The sequence below is a fragment of the Procambarus clarkii genome, chromosome 91 (genome assembly GCF_040958095.1).
Source record: "Procambarus clarkii isolate CNS0578487 chromosome 91, FALCON_Pclarkii_2.0, whole genome shotgun sequence".
Classification (NCBI taxonomy): Eukaryota; Metazoa; Arthropoda; class Malacostraca; order Decapoda; family Cambaridae; genus Procambarus; species Procambarus clarkii.
Window position 1 is genome coordinate 2,019,186 of NC_091240.1, and position 16,868 is coordinate 2,036,053.

General features: G+C 47.4%; 1 protein-coding gene across 1 annotated transcript; it reads right to left on the minus strand.

The window, feature by feature from the left end:
- Positions 1 to 935: 935 nt before the first annotated feature.
- On the minus strand, positions 936 to 15,508 carry LOC123773904 (mucin-2). The gene is made up of 4 exons (XM_045767852.2): positions 6,780 to 15,508; positions 5,189 to 5,339; positions 2,444 to 3,233; positions 936 to 1,070 (listed from the first exon to the last, which is right to left on the minus strand). Exons 1-4 carry the CDS (start codon positions 15,506 to 15,508, stop codon positions 1,063 to 1,065), a joined length of 9,678 nt encoding a protein of 3,225 aa, XP_045623808.2. The 3' UTR covers positions 936 to 1,062.
- Positions 15,509 to 16,868: the final 1,360 nt, after the last annotated feature.

Here is a 16,868-nt window from a genome sequence, read left to right on the forward strand (position 1 = left end):
GAGGTTGTACAGGAAGCAGATGTAAAGATATACAAGAAACACCGGTACACTACCTGAAGCAGGGGGGGGGGGGGCTTTGGTGCATGAGGCCAAGATAAAGAAAATTTGATGATGTTGGCTTCATTATTTTCCCATATATCTGCTGCCTTTCTAAAGAAACAATAATTTAACTGGGACTTTTGTTATTTTATATAATCAAGGGAGTTAATTTTCATGTGCTAGTGATGTTAATGAATTTAATGTGATATAAGATAATGAACATTTAATGATGACATATTGATATACATAGTAGGTACAACATTGAACAATACCAGTAGAGTTTGGTTAGACGGTCCACAAATATATATACACACCACATGTTTCTTGTATGAATTATAATTATAAATCATCTGATTTTCAAGTGAATTTTGGTAGTGCCGTTGAGTCCTCCCTCGTGCTTCAGTTGCCCAGAGGCAACCTGATGCTCTTCGTCTAGTGTTCTGTCGAGCAGGCTCTCGGGTGAAGGTCTCGAGGAGTGTGGTCCACGCCATTGTGGGTGGGCAGATGTGGGCACGGCAGGCGACGTGGGCGTGGTGGCAGAAGAGGCCACCAAAGGCTGGTGGCCTCTCCTTGACTGGATTGCCACCGTGGGAGGAGGTTAGGTTCTTGAACTCCTGCTCAACCCGACATACCGGACCTATAACAGACATAAACTTAATACAAGCCAGCAAATACTATTGAGGTTTTCTGAATTGCTACACCAATTGCATTTTTCACAGCCAATTGGATCCTATGTTATGTTGTACAACAGCACCAACATTCAACAGCTAACACAAATATTAAAAGCATCCCATGAAAATGTCAAGCCACAACGAAAACATCTAGGTGGAGACCAACTTAACAGATTAATTTACCTAAGAGCGGTGACAACTGAGCGACGGAGGTTGACGGTGTTCTCTCCAGACTGATGTTGCTGGAGGAAGAGGTCGAGGCAACACAGGCAGAGGGGAAGGCAGCCTTGGAGGACCTCCCGCTCACACCCCTGGTCCCATCACGCCCACCAGCACCGCCTACGCCGCTACATCAGGCACCTGCGATCAGAACTTTGTGCTTATTATACCTGCATATATTACGACCATTGGATTAATAAGTTGAATTTGATAGCGAGATCAATATTCCCGCAGCATAATGAACGGGCAACACCAGCAGCACAAGCAGAGCTGGTCAATGTTAAGGTGGCCATTATGTGCAGGTCATTATGTGGTCATTATGTACATTAACAAGGTAAGTCACCAAACAAAATTTGTAGAATCAAGCTTCAGCTATTGGACTCTGCCTTTTTAATTGTTGGTCTTGCAATACAATAATTCCCGAGCCCTTCCTTCCATGTCACATTTGACAAATGAGACATTTATCCACAGATAAATGCTGACGTTATTGTTTCTCCTAATTCATTCTATTTCCTGTTCTGGCAAAGAAGTAGGAGTGTATAGACGCATTTCTAGTGTGAGCAAGTGGACGAGTCTATAGGTAGGTTTGGGTGAACTTAGATAGTGTCAACAGAACATGTGATTTAAGCAATGAGGACGGGAGCCATTGTATTAGACGAACCTCTATTAAAAGGTGGGGCTCAGAAACTGAAGCTTTGCCAATTGGGTGAGTATACACCCAGTAAGGGCATGGAGGAGGGAATAGACAAATGGAATGCATTAGGCAGTGATGTGGTGGAGGCTGACTCCGTACACAGTTTCAAGTGTAGATATGATAGAGCCCAGTAGGCTCAGGAACCTGTATATTAGTATATGGTAGTCTGCATCGTCCATACTCCTATCATATAGGGTGTAATAGGATGGTGAACACCTCAGAAAGAGTGTATTCACGTAGTTGGGCTTGCGGGGGTTGAGCTCTGCTCTTTCGGCCCCGCCTCTCAACTGTTACTAACTACTATTTTTTTTTTCCACAAAACCCACACCCCCCCAGGAAGCAGCCCGTAACAGCTGTCTAACTCCCAGGGTTCGATTCCAGGCGCCGGCGAGAAACAATGGGCAGAGTTTCTTTCACCATAATGCCCCTGTTACCTAGCAGTAAATAGGTACCTGGGAGTTAGACAACTGTTACGGAGCTGCGTCCTGGGTGTGTGTGTATATGGGGGGGGGGGAGTAGTTAGTAGTTCGTAATAGTTGATTGACAGTTGAGAGGCGGGCCGAAAGAGCAAAGCTCAACCCCCCGTAAGCACAACTAGGTGAATACATACATATATAATTGTGCGTACACAATTAAACTAATAAACATTTCCACCAAGGAACAGCACAAGAACGGTAGTTTAGTTTAGTTCATTTATTATGCACCCCATACCCATCTTGTGGGCGGTAGTGGAAAGGGCACAGAGAACTTCAACAAGATCTTGTAGATCTGAGGCAAAGTGAAATTGACATCAAGAACGGTAGAGTAAATGGTTCAGTACCTGGAACGGGTGTCACGTTGTAGAGCAGGAGCGACCCAGGCGCCACATCACCCAGCGGCCACTCTGCAAACTCTACTACCTTTTTTCTCGCGTTTTCGTCCTCTATGTTTTCTTCCTGTACCTTTATAGATTTCTCCCTCACCTTGCTTCCCTCTATAGTTTCTCTTCTGGCTCTAGTACCCTCGCCAGCTTCCTGTTTCTTCCGTTCTCCCTGACCTTCCTTACTAGATTGGACACCACTCACTCCCGCTGTCGACTTATTGAGCGGGGTGATTGTTGGAGAGACAAGAAAAGGCGGTGGCGCGGATTCTGAGAAGGACAAGTGAGATTGGGAAGTGTTGAGAGGGTGAGTAGGCAAGGAAGAGGAAGGGAGAACAGACGAGAACGTGGTAAGAGAGGGGGAGGATTTGGAAAACACAGAGGAAACAGATGAGGGTGAGGACGAGTAAGGTAACGACGGAGTGGACGAGGAGGAAATAGAAAAATTAGTATAAGTTACAGTAGAAGTTGAAGAGGTATTTGAAGACGAAAGAAAGGAGACACGAGGGAATGGGGACGAACTAAGCGAAGTAGTAGACTGCTCAGTTGAGGTGACAGAATCCTGAGTAATATATGCAGAAGGTTGAGAAATAGCGAGGAGGGGAACGGCGACGAGGGTTGGCACGGGGGATGAGAGTGGCAGAGTGTCTGCTGGGCGATGATTCCTCAGTAAGTCGTCGCTGGTTAAATGGTCAGGGAAATTTCTGGGACCGTCTCCGAGCTCCTGCTGCTGCTGGAGAGCCTCCAGTCTCTGTAAGGATGCAGGACGTGTTAACTGGTGTTGGGTGGTCGAGCTGGTGCTCGGACGCATCATTGGAAAACTTGCACATGAAAAAGGTACAAAAAACAGATAGTGTTCAGTTTAATTGCATTGTTTTGTACCCTACCCCTATCCTGAGAGGGGGAAGGAAAAAGGGTTACAGGGGCACATATGGGTTTGGAACAGAATCTCAAAATTCGTTTAGTTAAGCAAGTTACAAATAGATAGAGCGATATGAATTAAGAGCCCGTCCTCATAACAACCTTTCGGCAGCCTATGCTCGTCTAAGCGACGGCTGAAGAGGGTCAGGATTGGAGAAAATGAAGGTTGTCATCAGCAAATAAAATTGGTTTGAGGTGTTGAGAGGCATGTGGAAGGTCATTAATGTAGATGAGAAAGAGGAGAGTGCCAAGTATGCTGCCCTGTGGAACACCAATGTTGATGGGTAGGGTGGGAGAAATGGAATCATTCACAGAAACATACTGGAGCCTGTCACTAAGGTATTGCAGGAAGTGACCTCTGATTCCATAATGATGTAATTTAAGAAGAAGAATATTCTTAATATACCTATTTGACATTCCAAGAGTACGACTTAGTCAAACTAGAAATGCTTTACAAATCAAGGAACCTCGAATGTGGAATGACCTTGCCAATTATGTTAAAGGCTGTACCTCTCCCAACCAGTTTAAGATAAAAACTAAGTACTACGTAACTCAATGTAACCTACCTCACCCCCAAAATGTCAACCCATGTCTACTATTTTAAACAATGCTGTTTGTTGACCAAATTGTATTTTTGCTTTTTATTCTGCTATGTTTCCCCCTCCCCTTTTTTTCATTTTTTTTCTTATTTTTTTCTCAACACAATATATACTTTAATCTCAATTAGTATTAAGTTTTAGTCTTAGTGTTTTTCCTGCCCGAAACGCTTTGCGTAATAGTGGCTTTAGGCATTGTATGTACTAGCTCTATCTGATTCAGATTCAGATTCAGATGTTTATTCAGGTAAGGTATATACATACAAGTGATGTTACATTAATGGATTGATATATAGATAGAGCTAGTACATACAATGCCTAAAGCCACTATTACGCAATGCGTTTCGGGCAAGAAAAACATTAATATCTAGAACTTAATACTAATTGAGCATAAAGAATAAAAAGTGTTGAGAACAAATACAAATAAAGATAAAAAAAAAGGGGGAACATGACTGAAAAAGCAGCACAAATACAATAGGTTGACAAACAGTGTTGATTAAAAAAAAAGAAAATAACAGCGAAAATAACATCTATAAATCCATCAACTTTTGTATCTCACCTTGTATGTATGTACTTTACCTGAATAAATATTTGTATTTGTATTTGTACTGTAGTGTAAATCCAGGGTTTAAAATATTAATAGTGTATGGTATACTCGTTTTCTTTGATAAGAGCCTAGGGCAAAGGTTTTCTGTAAAATATTTTGTTTTATGTTAGGGAATAATACGCTGTTCTAACTAAACCTAATCTATCTATGGCTACGGAGAAGATAATAACATTAATTACATATTTTTAAGTGATTATCACGAGGATAAACATCGAATGAGGACGGGTTGTAAAATTAATGACATCGTCTTTTGGGTCGGTGGCAGCATGAACAATCATACCCTGAGGACGGGTTGCATTCACATAACACCAACTATCATAAGTACCAACAGCCTATTTTACCAATGGGACATTGCATTAATCAAATAAACCACCACCAATACTTAACCTATACTTTCATCCTCCTTCCTTGTCTTCAATTTCCAGTTTTCCCTCCTCCCAGTCATTGCACATGTCTCCGTTGACCCAAAAGTTTCGTGTATTTGTGTACTGACATTTACAACGACGAATAAGGAGACTGTTAAAACATGATAAAAATATTTGACATGAAGACACTCGGTCAGTGTGAGCTCCGACCTCTTACCTGAGCTCTTAGATCATCCAGGGTGAGCCATCCTTCCATGCCCATGGTCTGGGAGGGCGCGGGCGTGGAGGACTGGGAGGAGACCAGGGCTTGGGGCGCGGCAGTGGGGGGACTCCTCCACTCAGGGTGTTGGCACTCCACCGTCAGTATACTGGAGAGAAGGTGACGGAAATTATAGTAACCTGTGTACTGTTTCAGGGAGGGAGATGTGGATGCGGGACCGGAAGAGTACATGCAGAATTGTGGGAGGATCATTTTGTTGACGAGGCATGCAGATTGCAAGGCACCTATTCACACAGTGCAACTAAACCAAATAAACATTGAAATAAACTGTGATAAAATTTATGTTCTGAGCTAAGATTCATATTTGATTGGTGTATATAACTTACAGATAAAAATATGCAAGAAGAATTTACAAGAGAGCGGGAGAAAAAGAGAAGGGGAGGTCATACTAACGGTGCCTGGCACTAGGTGTGTCACGCAAGAGCAGGCCTGTCATGTCATGGGGAACTGGCTGTTTCTGGTCATGAGCTGTGAATCTGTCACCAGGTGGGAATTGTCATTAATGTAATGTATCGACAGCTATGTGTATTTCTCGTGGAAGTGCTCGCCCACGAGAGTGATTAACTGTAATATTCTAAACCAGCATGTGTGTGCGTTCTTCATATTTGACATGGCCATTTTTTCTTTGTGTAGGTATAGAGAACTGTTATGTCTGCACGCGTTGCTGCAGTCAGGTCGTCTGTGACCTGAAATTTATTAATACCAAATATCTAGGCATTCTACCTAACACACATCATGCACGCGCGTACGCACACACACGCATGCACTTTCTTTAAGTACCAGGTATTTTTTTCAATGTCCGTTTTAAGTCTTAGTCAATTTAGTCATTAAATCTTAGTCAGTCTCATTAAATCTTCCTCTCAGTTGATTTACGAAAGGAGAAATTTCTTTATAATCTGTGTTATTAAGATTTACCTGAGGGCCACTAATACTAGTGGCCTCGACAAGGGCAGGAAGCCGGCGGCTTGTCAAAGGTTCCCCCCTTTTTTTACCCTGATGATCTTTTCCAGCTCTTTTAGATGTATGAGTTACGAACGGATCTTTCTGAACGATCTGAATTTGAGGTAGATTCTGAGGTCGTCTGATGTCGTGTGCTCTGTTAATCCCCACTATCTGGTCTTGATCTTAAATTGTCTGAAGTCATCTGGAGCAGGGTCCGAGCTTTTAATTCAGAAGCACCTCTCTTCTGAATCCTGAACTTTTTTTTTGAGATATATACAAGAGTTGTTACATTCTTGTACAGCCACTAGTACGCGTAGCGTTTCGGGCAGGTCCCTGGAATACGATCCCCGCCGCGAAGAATCGTTGTTACAACCAAGTACACATTTTACTGTTGCGTTAAACAGAGGCTACAGTTAAGGAATTGCGCCCAGTAAATCCTCCCCGGCCAGGATACGAACCCATGACAGCGCTCGCGGAACGCCAGGCGAGTGTCTTACCACTACACCACGGAGACATTATGAGTCTATGAGTCCGGTGTTGTCTGTATTATGAGTCTATGGAGGTCAATGCTGTAATGTCACCTCACCTGTCGATGACAGAGCTGTAGATGCGCACACCGAACTGGTCCATCACGGGTTCCCGCCCCAGCAGATGTTCCAAACGACTGAGGAGGCTGACGCCGCAGCTCTTCCCTCCCACAGCATTTTGTGCTGGTGTGGGGCTAGGGCGTGAGTGCTTGGGACGGAGAGGACGTGAAATAGAAGGGGGAAGGAGGGGTGTGAGAACAGGCAGAGGAGGATGGGGACGTGGGGTAGAGGGAAGATTTAAGAGATGAGGAGGACGTGGTGGAGGGGGTAGATTTGAGGGGCGAGGAGGACGAGGTGGAGGGGGTAGATTCGAGAGACGAGGAGGACGTGGTGGAAGGGGTAGATTCGAGAGACGAGGAGGACGTGGTGGTGGGGGTAGATTTGAGGGGCGAGAAGGACGCAGTGGAGGGGGTAGATTTGAGGGGCGAGGAGGACGCGGTGGAGGGGGTAGATTCGAGAGGCGAGGAGGAAGTGGTGGTGGAGGTAGCCTTACGGGACGGTGAGGTCTTGTAGGACTGGGGGAGCTGAGTGGTGGTGGTGGGGGAGAAGGGCGACGTGTGGGAGGTGGTGGGGGAGAAGGACGACGTGTGGGAGGTGGTGGGGGTGAAGGACGACGTGTAGGTGGAAGAGGATGTGGAGAAGGGCGACGTGTGGGAGGTGGTGGAGGAGAAGAACGTATGGGAGGTGGTAGGGAAGAAGGCTGAGAAGTCTCGTGCTGTGGTGGGTCCTTTTTCTGTCCTAGCGATGCGACAGGAGCTAAACCCTGACGCGAAGTTTTGCTCGAGGGCGACAGTCCATTCCTGAGTAGCCATTCCTGGCGGAGTTCTGAGTCTTTAGCCTCGTGGGGCCTGAAGGAGGAAAAATCTGCCGAGGGCATGACGGGAATATGCACCCTAGCGCCCTCTTTCTTGATAATGATGGTGGGACGATGAGACAGGGCGTGGTGACGATCTGAGGACAGCGGCCGAATATTAGAGGGAGGGATGTGGGGTGGGGGGCGGTTTGTGTCTTGAGATATGTGTGTTGGCGGCTTAAGTCTGTCCTCATATTCCTCCATGGAGTTTGTTTGGCCTTCTTGTGATTCTTTGTTGAAAAGCGTAGGTAGGAGAGGGAACATTCCCGCCAGACTAGTGGATAGGGATTGTGGAACGGAAGGGCGACTGGAATAGCTGTCCCTGGCCACCTTAAAACTGTCTCTGTTATGGTGGTTCACTTGCGGCTGCTCATCTTTCATTCCTCCTCGCAAGTTGCCGATCAGTCGAAGCAAGTTCTCCAGTGACTCCTTCGTCGATGGAATTCGCGTCGTATGTGACAGTCTCGTCGGCGCTTTCGTCACCTTGGGCTCCGTCGAATCTTGCCTATTGTCACTGCTGCTGTCGTTTGTTGTATAAGAAATCTCGCCTATTGCCGCTGACGCCGGTGCAGCCGTCGTTAGGTTGTGAACCGTGTATAAAGGGATGCTGGAAGTGGATCCTACCTCACCACGATTGCTTTCCTCACCTTTGGTGCGCACGTCTCCATTGCTCAAGGCATACTCCCAGAGGCTGTGGAGGCCGCTGTGATGTGCGGTGCCTCCGGTGCCTGTGGTGGCGTTAGTGAAGGCAGTAGTGGTGGTGGTGGTGGTAGTGGTGGTAATCGTGGTGTTGTTGCTGGTGGCGGCGGCAGTTGTGTTAGTGGCCGAGGTGTTGTTGCTGGTGGCGGCGGCGTTGGTAGGGGTGCCGGCAGCAAGAGTGGTGACAGTGGAGGGGGTGGCTGTGGTGGGGGTGGTAATAGGTGGCTGGCTGGTAGTTGTGGTGGCGGTCGTGGTTGTTGTAGTGGTTGGTTTCGTTGTTGTAGATGAAGTGGTTGTAAATAAAATGGTGGTTAATTTGGAGGGGGCAGAAGTGGTTGTGGGTTTATTAGAGGGTGCTGAGGTAGCTTGGGTGGCAGCAGCTGGGATGGGTGTGGAAGCAGCTGGGATGGGTGTGGCAGCAGCTGGGATGGGTGTGGCAGCAGCTGCGATGGGTGTAGTGGTGAAGTGATCGGGTGTAGCATTAGGTGTTGTGGTGTCTGTCTTTATGAACCCAACCATATTCCAGATGGATCCCAGAAACTGACTTAAACTTGATGGTTTAGAAGTAGTTGATATTGGTGCTGCAGGTAATGTTGAAGGCTGTGTTGCTTGTGCTGTAGTCTGTGCTGCTTGTGCTGTAGGCTGTGTTGCTGGTGCTGTAGTCTGTGTTGCTGGTGCTGTAGTCTGTGTTGCTGGTGCTGTAGTATGTGTTGCTGGTGCTGTAGGCTGTGTTGCTGGTGCTGTAGTCTGTGTTGCTGGTGCTGTAGGCTGTGTTGCTGGTGCTGTAGGCTGTGTTGCTGGTGCTGTACCTTCCATTGTTTCAGGTATTATTGCTGTCATTGATGTAGCCGATGATGGGGACGATATAGTTTCTTCTCTTGGTGTTGTGGTTTGTACTGATTGTGTTGCCGTTTGAGGTGTTGCTGGTAATGAAGTTTCCGAGTCTGGCTCAGGAAAGTTCTGCTGTGACGTTGTTGTGGATGCTGAAGAGCCTAGTGACATCGTGCTGACTTCTGGTGTTAGAATCGTTGTTGTAGAAGAGAGGCCTCGAGATCCAGATGGGTCTGGTGGCATAGGGGTAGTAGAGTCTCCCTGAGGAGGAAGCCAGGAGTTGACAGACTGCGGCAGCGCTGACGCTGATGGAGAAAGTTGAGCAGCTGCAGGAGAGGCTTGAGTCGTTGCTCCTCTAGTGAGATTTAAGCGAGGCTTACTCCAGGACTCCCACCTACGGTACCAGGTGTCCAGCAGGGAGGATATCTTCGAGTCGGACGCCGCTGGTTTATTTTTCCATGGACTTGTGGGTCCTTCATCACTGACTTCGATGGTACCATCCTTCTTCTCAAAGGACAAGGACGTACTCTCCGAGCTTGGTATAGTTGGCACTCTCATCCACAGTGTTGATTCGGTAGTCAAATGTGTCAGGGGGCTGTCGTTCTGTTGTGAGCCCAGGTCCATGGCGCTCACGACGACGGAGCTCCCGTTGGCGGACACGAGGGCTGCGAAGGGCTCAAGCCCATCACCCAAAAAGTCTGTCACATTTGATGGACGTTCGGAGTATGTCTGAAGCTCTAGCGTTGTTGATGTATCCGCAAATTGATCCGCGTTGCTCTCTTTTGAAAAAGAAGCTTCGGTCAAGTAAACAGAGTCAGTACTCACCTTTGGAGCCTGAGGAACTTGTGCATCAATGGTAGTTGGACTATGTATGTGAACAATATCCTTATTGTGGACTTGTAAAGTTTCACTTTCTGGTGGTGTTGTAGTGAAGAACGTGTCCTTTGTGTGCATAATAGATGGGGACTTTGAGAATGATTCTGATTCTGTGGTTTGTGATATGAGTGTAACTTGTGTCGGCGAGTGAACACCGTCTAATATTAAACTTTGAGATGAATAGCGGACCTTCTGAGTGACTGGAGAGAGGTCAGCCAAAGGGTCACTTGAGGCGCTCCCTGGGAGGACCGGTGTGATGGTGACAGGCTCGTGAGTCTCTGAGAGAGTTACTGGCCGCTGTGTTGGTGTTATTGTCTGGGTCAGTAGCTCCTCCCCACGCCTGGGAACAGCCGTAGAGCGATCCTTACAGGGATTAACTAACCCAGGATACATAGTGGCATAGAAATCCAAGATGGATGAGAAAGATCCTTCCTTGTCACATTCTAGTGTGGTTAAATCGAAGAATGGCAAAGAGTGTGTGGTTGTCTCTCTCTCGTGTTGTTGAGGTTCTTGTCCTTGCGGCGTCAAGTACACGACGCGGGGATACTCGGTCGCCTCAGGAGTACCTTCAGTGTCCTGTATATCTGGCAGAGGACCCGTGTCATTACTGTTGCGCTGCTCCTGATGCGTAACTGCTGCATCCTCTCGGTCTTCCTCGTGAGGCTCTATGATCGACCCGTTGAGTGGCAGCAAATGTCCTCGAGTGCCACTTGAAACTAAGCTAGTAGCGTCTGTTTGGCTTCTGTTGATCCCCCGACCAACAGATGCTCTCAAGAAAGAGTGGACGGTGTCGACGAAGTCTTCCACACTTAGGTTAGTGGTCTCAGTGTCTCCTGGTGCTAATGGGGATAGTTCAGCTCCATCAGATACGTCACCATCACTATACACCACAAGTGGCCGAGTAACAACCGTCGATGTATTCAGGGGAGTAGTGACTTGGCCATACCTCACAGGTGTAAAGTTAGTAGCATGTGTATACACAGCGCTGTAAGCCTGATCTTGCAACAACGGGGTATTAATATACAGAGGAGGCTGCTCAACTTGACCGTACACCCCGGGTGTATGAGGAGTTTCGGATGTATATCCGTGATAGACAGCTTGACTCTCTAAACCCACCGAAGGAAGATGCGTCTCCGCAAGTCCATGTACACCTGCTGGTTTATAGAGCGAAGGTGTGTAAACTACAGGTGCATTTATCACAGGTGTATGAACCACAGGTGTATACTCCGTCACTGGGGCTGTCTGGATAAACCTATGGAGTGTTTGTATGTGTTGTTTTATGAGTTGGCGAAGAGCAGGCAAGGACTGGCTGGAAATCTCAGCTGTGAAGTCGTGTATCTTAGTTGAAGTTTCCGAGGCTTCAGCTTCCGTGTTCCATTGTTCAGGGTCGAAGTGATGGTTCTCAGAGGGTTTATTTATCTGCCCAAATCTAGTGCTGTGTTCTTCAGTGCGTTCGTCTATGTGTCCATGCCTAGTGCTGTATAGTTCATGGCTTCCATTTATCTGCCCAAGCCTAGTGCTGTGTTGTTCAGATATTGCTGATTGTATAGGCTTCGTTACTGATTGTTCAAGCCCCGATCTTAGTTTTAGTGGGAACGTTTCGTGTTGTTCTCCACTTGTATTTGCTTGTCTGTGGCTTGTTTCTGTCTGTTCATTCCTTGTACCATCGTGTCCAGGTATGAAAAAAGGGTATTGGGTATGAAAAAGATTGTGAGGTACATTAGTTTGTTCAGGTCTGCTGTACTGGAACTTTGACCCTGAGAATGGCTGTACAGGTTTGTTGTTCCACTGTTCACTGCTCATGGGGGGTTCTTCAATAACAGAAGGGTGTTCTACGTATATGTTTGACTCTTGTTTATTAGAACTCTCGGTTGACACATGAACAACAGTATAATGCAACTCGGATTTCGTAGACAGTTGTTCAGGCCTCGTAGATAATGGTTCATGTTTTATGTTTAATTGTTCATACGAGGTACTTAAGTGTTCCGGTTTCCTAGTAAAGTGTTCAAATATGTTACTTGATTGTTCCAAGTGTATACTTGGCTGTTCAGGCCTAGAAGTCAGCTGTGGATGCGGATGGGGTTGTTCAGGCTTCATAAATACTTGTCCTAGTCTCGTGGCTGTTTGATGACCCCAATAATTATTTCTCTGGTTTATTTTAGAAGGCCGTTCAAACATAGTTGGTTGTTCAGGTGCTGTACTAGGTTGTTCAGGTGCTGTACTAGGCTGTTCAGGTACTGTACTAGGCTGTTCAGGTGCTGTACTAGGCTGTTCAGGTGCTGTACTAGGCTGTTCAGGTGCTGTACTAGGCTGTTCAGGTGCTGTACTAGGCTGTTCAGGTGCTGTACTAGGCTGTTCAGGTGCTGTACTAGGCTGTTCAGGTGCTGTACTAGGCTGTTCAGGTGCTGTACTAGGCTGTTCAGGTGCTGTACTAGGCTGTTCAGGTGCTGTACTAGGCTGTTCAGGTGCTGTACTAGGCTGTTCAGGTGCTGTACTAGGCTGTTCAGGTGCTGTACTAGGCTGTTCAGGTGCTGTACTAGGCTGTTCAGGTGCTGTACTAGGCTGTTCAGGTGCTGTACTAGGCTGTTCAGGTGCTGTACTAGGCTGTTCAGGTGCTGTACTAGGCTGTTCAGGTGCTGTACTAGGCTGTTCAGGTGCTGTACTAGGCTGTTCAGGTGCTGTACTAGGCTGTTCAGGTGCTGTACTAGGCTGTTCAGGTGCTGTACTAGGCTGTTCAGGTGCTGTACTAGGCTGTTCAGGTGCTGTACTAGGCTGTTCAGGTGCTGTACTAGGCTGTTCAGGTGCTGTACTAGGCTGTTCAGGTGCTGTACTACCTTGTTCCGATGCTGCACTAGGTTGTTCACCGGGCAGAGTATGTTGTTCATGCCCATGAGATGTTTGTCCTGCATTTGCATTTGGCTGCAACGGATGAGCTGTTGCCCTTAAGATACCTGCGTATTCAGATAGCGCAGTTAGTTGTTCATGAGGCCTTATTGATTGTTCATGAGGCCTTAGTGGTTGTTCATGAGGCCTCAGTAGTTGTGGAGGTCGAATTCTTATTTGTTCACGAGGCGGGAGTGTTTGTTCAGACGGCCTTTCAGGGTGTTGTTCATGGGACGACGGTGGGTGGAACCAGAGCGTGTGTTGTACAGGAGTAAATGTTAATTGTTCAGGATCTGTTAAGGATTGTCCAGGCCACTTAGTTGTTTTTTCCTGAATGAAACTTATTTCCTCAGGGCTTGAGCTGAGTTGTTCAGCTTTGGATCTTGTTTCTTTAGGCTTTGAGCTTGGTTGTTCAGGTTTTGAACCTGATTGCCCAAGCCAATTTGTCGTGGGTTCTTGTGATATCATCTGCCCCCGAGATCCCGTACTTGATTGTTTGGTGTTCAAAACTGGCTGTTCATGCCATTTATTCCGTTCAGTCACTGTCCACATAGTAAGTCGTTCTGTCATTTCTGTTGTTCGGTCTGGCCACACAGTCGTCTGTTTAAGCCTGTCTGTTTGGTCTAGTAACAAAGGCTTCTGTCGCTGTGACTCACTTGCTTCTTCAATGAGGACCGAATGTTCGGGCCAAACTGACTCTGGCTGTTCAGATCGTGTGCCAGTCATGTCTAGATGTCCACTGTTTATGTGTTCACGTTTGAGGTTCTCAGTTGGAGTGTTGTTCTGGTCTGTTAATTGATCAAGTAACTGTGATATCTGTCCGAGGCTTGCGGGCGAACCTATAGGGGCTAGAGTCGAGGGGCGTGGTCTAGCTGTTAATGATGGTGGGCGTGGTCTAGCTGTTAATGAGGATGGGCGTGGTCTAGCTGTTAATGATGGTGGGCGTGGTCTAGCTGTTAATGAAGGTGGGCGTGGTCTAGCTGTTAATGAGGATGGGCGTGGTCTAGTTGTTAATGATGGTGGGCGTGGTCTAGTTGTTAATGAAGGTGGGCGTGGTCTAGCTGTTATTGAGGGGTGTGGCCTAACTGTCGTCTTGCTGAATTCCGCTTGTAGCGGGTGACCAGGGCTAAAGGGGAACTTGTTCTTTGTCTCGTCAATTGGTAACTCTGAATGTTCGTCCCACACCGGCCTCGTTGTCCGGTCGCTTGAACCAGGCTCCTCGACTTTCTCGAGCGACTTCTCCCCATTTATTTGTTCAACGGATGGAACAAAAAAATGTATCCCTGGCGAGTGTTCAGTCCAGGTGTGTAAAGAACTTGGGTCCACCTCTGTTTTCCCGCGACCAGTAACAATTTGTAGTGGCTTCGCGGTGGCCGCCACAGCTGGTGACTCGATGTCTTTAACATACACTGAAGTCTTCCTCGTCCCATTCTGAGGCGTGGATGAGTGAGCCGACGATTCAGGTGTTTCTAAAACTGTCGAACCATTTGTCTTTTCTGATGATGAATGTGTTTCTTGGTCCACCTTAGGTGAAGGGGTAGAGTGGCCGGAATCTTCACTCGGTGTTTCAGTTAAGCCAAACAGCACCTCTTCAATTATGGCTGAATCAAAAGGGTCATAGGGCAGGTTAATTGGCTGTTGAGTTGTGATATGATCATCTACTTTCGACACAGAGTGAGATGACTGGTGCGGGTCAGCTGGACGTCTGTCGCTAGCTGTTGCGCCCGATAACCTATTTGGATACAGTTGAAGCCAGTGAATCTCAGTGGAAACTGGCGTAACGTTCGTGGCATTTTCACTAGGCATGTGGCTTGCATGTTCTTTGTTTCCAATAGTACTTGGAACACGATCTTCGAGTTCTTGACTTTCATTATCTTTTGAGACACTGACGAATCCTCCAAGAGTATTTTTCTTGTTAGGATTGTTGTTGTCTTCTCTTTCTCCCTCAAATCCAGACAGCTTAGTCCGTCGTTTGCTGGAGAGGTCGACTATGGAAGTCTCTTGTCCTGCTTGAGGCTCACCTTCCTCTTCGGAAAGCTCTTCCGCCATGGCCGAGTTCTCTATCCAGCTCCATGTAAACAACACAGGAGGATCCGTCGGAGTCAGCAGAGAGGCATCGGGTGAAGCCTCCAATCTTGTGGGATCCGATAGTGCCATCTCAGAGAGATCCTTCTCAGCCCCAGTTAATTCTTCCGCTAGATTACCCTTTGAGATCCACCCAGCGACACTTAGCGCTGTGTGGGATATTTTGGAAAGTGTGGTGGCCGTCTTCGCGCTAGGAGTGGAAGGGAAACCTACGTGGGTAAGGGTGAGTGTGCTCCCATCTACTTGGGGCTTGTCGAACTTCTCGCCGGGGCAGCCTGCTGACTCTTCACACTGGGGTTTGAGCCTATCATCTATACCACTGCTAGAGTCAGGCGCATGTCGGGGTTCATATGGTGCGCCGAGCGTGGACGGGGACGTCGGGGCGAAGGTGATGGGCGTGGCGAGAAGGCGAGGGGGCGTGACCACACCAGGGACCCCGCCTACAACACTCAGCCACATCCCTACGCCTAGAACAGTTACTTGAGCTATGGTCGAGAGCATCTTCGTTTGAAATTCACTGCCGTTGTTCGTCCATCAGTGTTGAACTGTATTTTACATTTTTAATTGAAAATTTTAGCTGCTGTACTTTATCTATCGCACGCAGACACTTTCCTAGGATTGCACTTAAAGTATTAATTCATCGTGACCATTAAAGTGAAGACGCCCGTGCCGAATGCTTCAGGAAGTAAGGTCATCGCGGCTCACAACACACATGAGTATTTCCTCGGTGAAATAAGATGGTTAAGAAACTCGTAGTATATATTAAATCGTAATGTATCAATTACCCGTCACTAGAACACTCACAGACGGCGGCCAGTTGGCACTGAGAGGATGGGAATTACCACACACCTGCTACCCACCACACACCTGTCGCCCACTACACACCTGCCGCCCACCACACACCTGCCCCTTCTGTGCCACTCACATGTCACATTAAATACAATTCCCACAATTAACATTTCCACTAATTTATTTTTATCCAGCAGTCTCCAGCGGGGATGATAAAATGTAACTCCGAGCAGCTGCCTCCTTCAGGGTGCAGCTGTACGCGACCCGCCACACTTCACAGCCTGGCAGCTGACCACGTAACACAAATTAACAATTCTATATGTGCCGTAAGTGAGACCTTTCCAATAACTTGCATCTCGGACACCACCTTTCAGTCATATTGTACCTCACCACAACACATCAGCGTTAGATCGTTCACCCGCTGACGCTCTTATGATGGAGGAATTAGACCCGAGATATATAAGCAGGCTCCTTGTTGCTGATAAGACTGTGTTTGTGTCGTATGGTGGTTTTGCAGGAGCGTGAGGGAAGCGGTCACTGACGACAGCGTCACTTGGGCTTACAGAAGAGGAAGTGTCACACCGATAGCGTAAGTCTCCAGGAGCTGGGTAAAGGTGTGTGTGGAGGAGCTGAGGTAAGGGCGGGGGTCAGCCAGGAACTAAAGGCGGCGTCAGGGCGGAAGCTGCCATGCGCCGTCACCCTCCCCAGCCCCCACCACCATCCCTAGACCGACACCACCCCCAATACCACTACTTCCCCCAACACTATCATCACCCTCCCAACACCTCCCAGCACCACATACCGGAATAATCTCCATGGGAAGGTTGAGGTCCCGCCTGCCTTCCTTCCGCTCGCTCATGTGTGTACGAGAGTGTGTGTGTGGCTACCACAGTTGGCAGGACCGAGATTCTGCTTCTAGCCACATTATTTTCATCGTAGGTCGTCTAATGGAATGATTTACGACCCATTCTTTGTCATCATCTCTGCTTTTAAAACTATGGACGGAGTTAGCGTCTAATCTTTCCAATTTAAGTTCGTTCTCCTTGCATGTTGGCCTTATACTGGAGAAGTG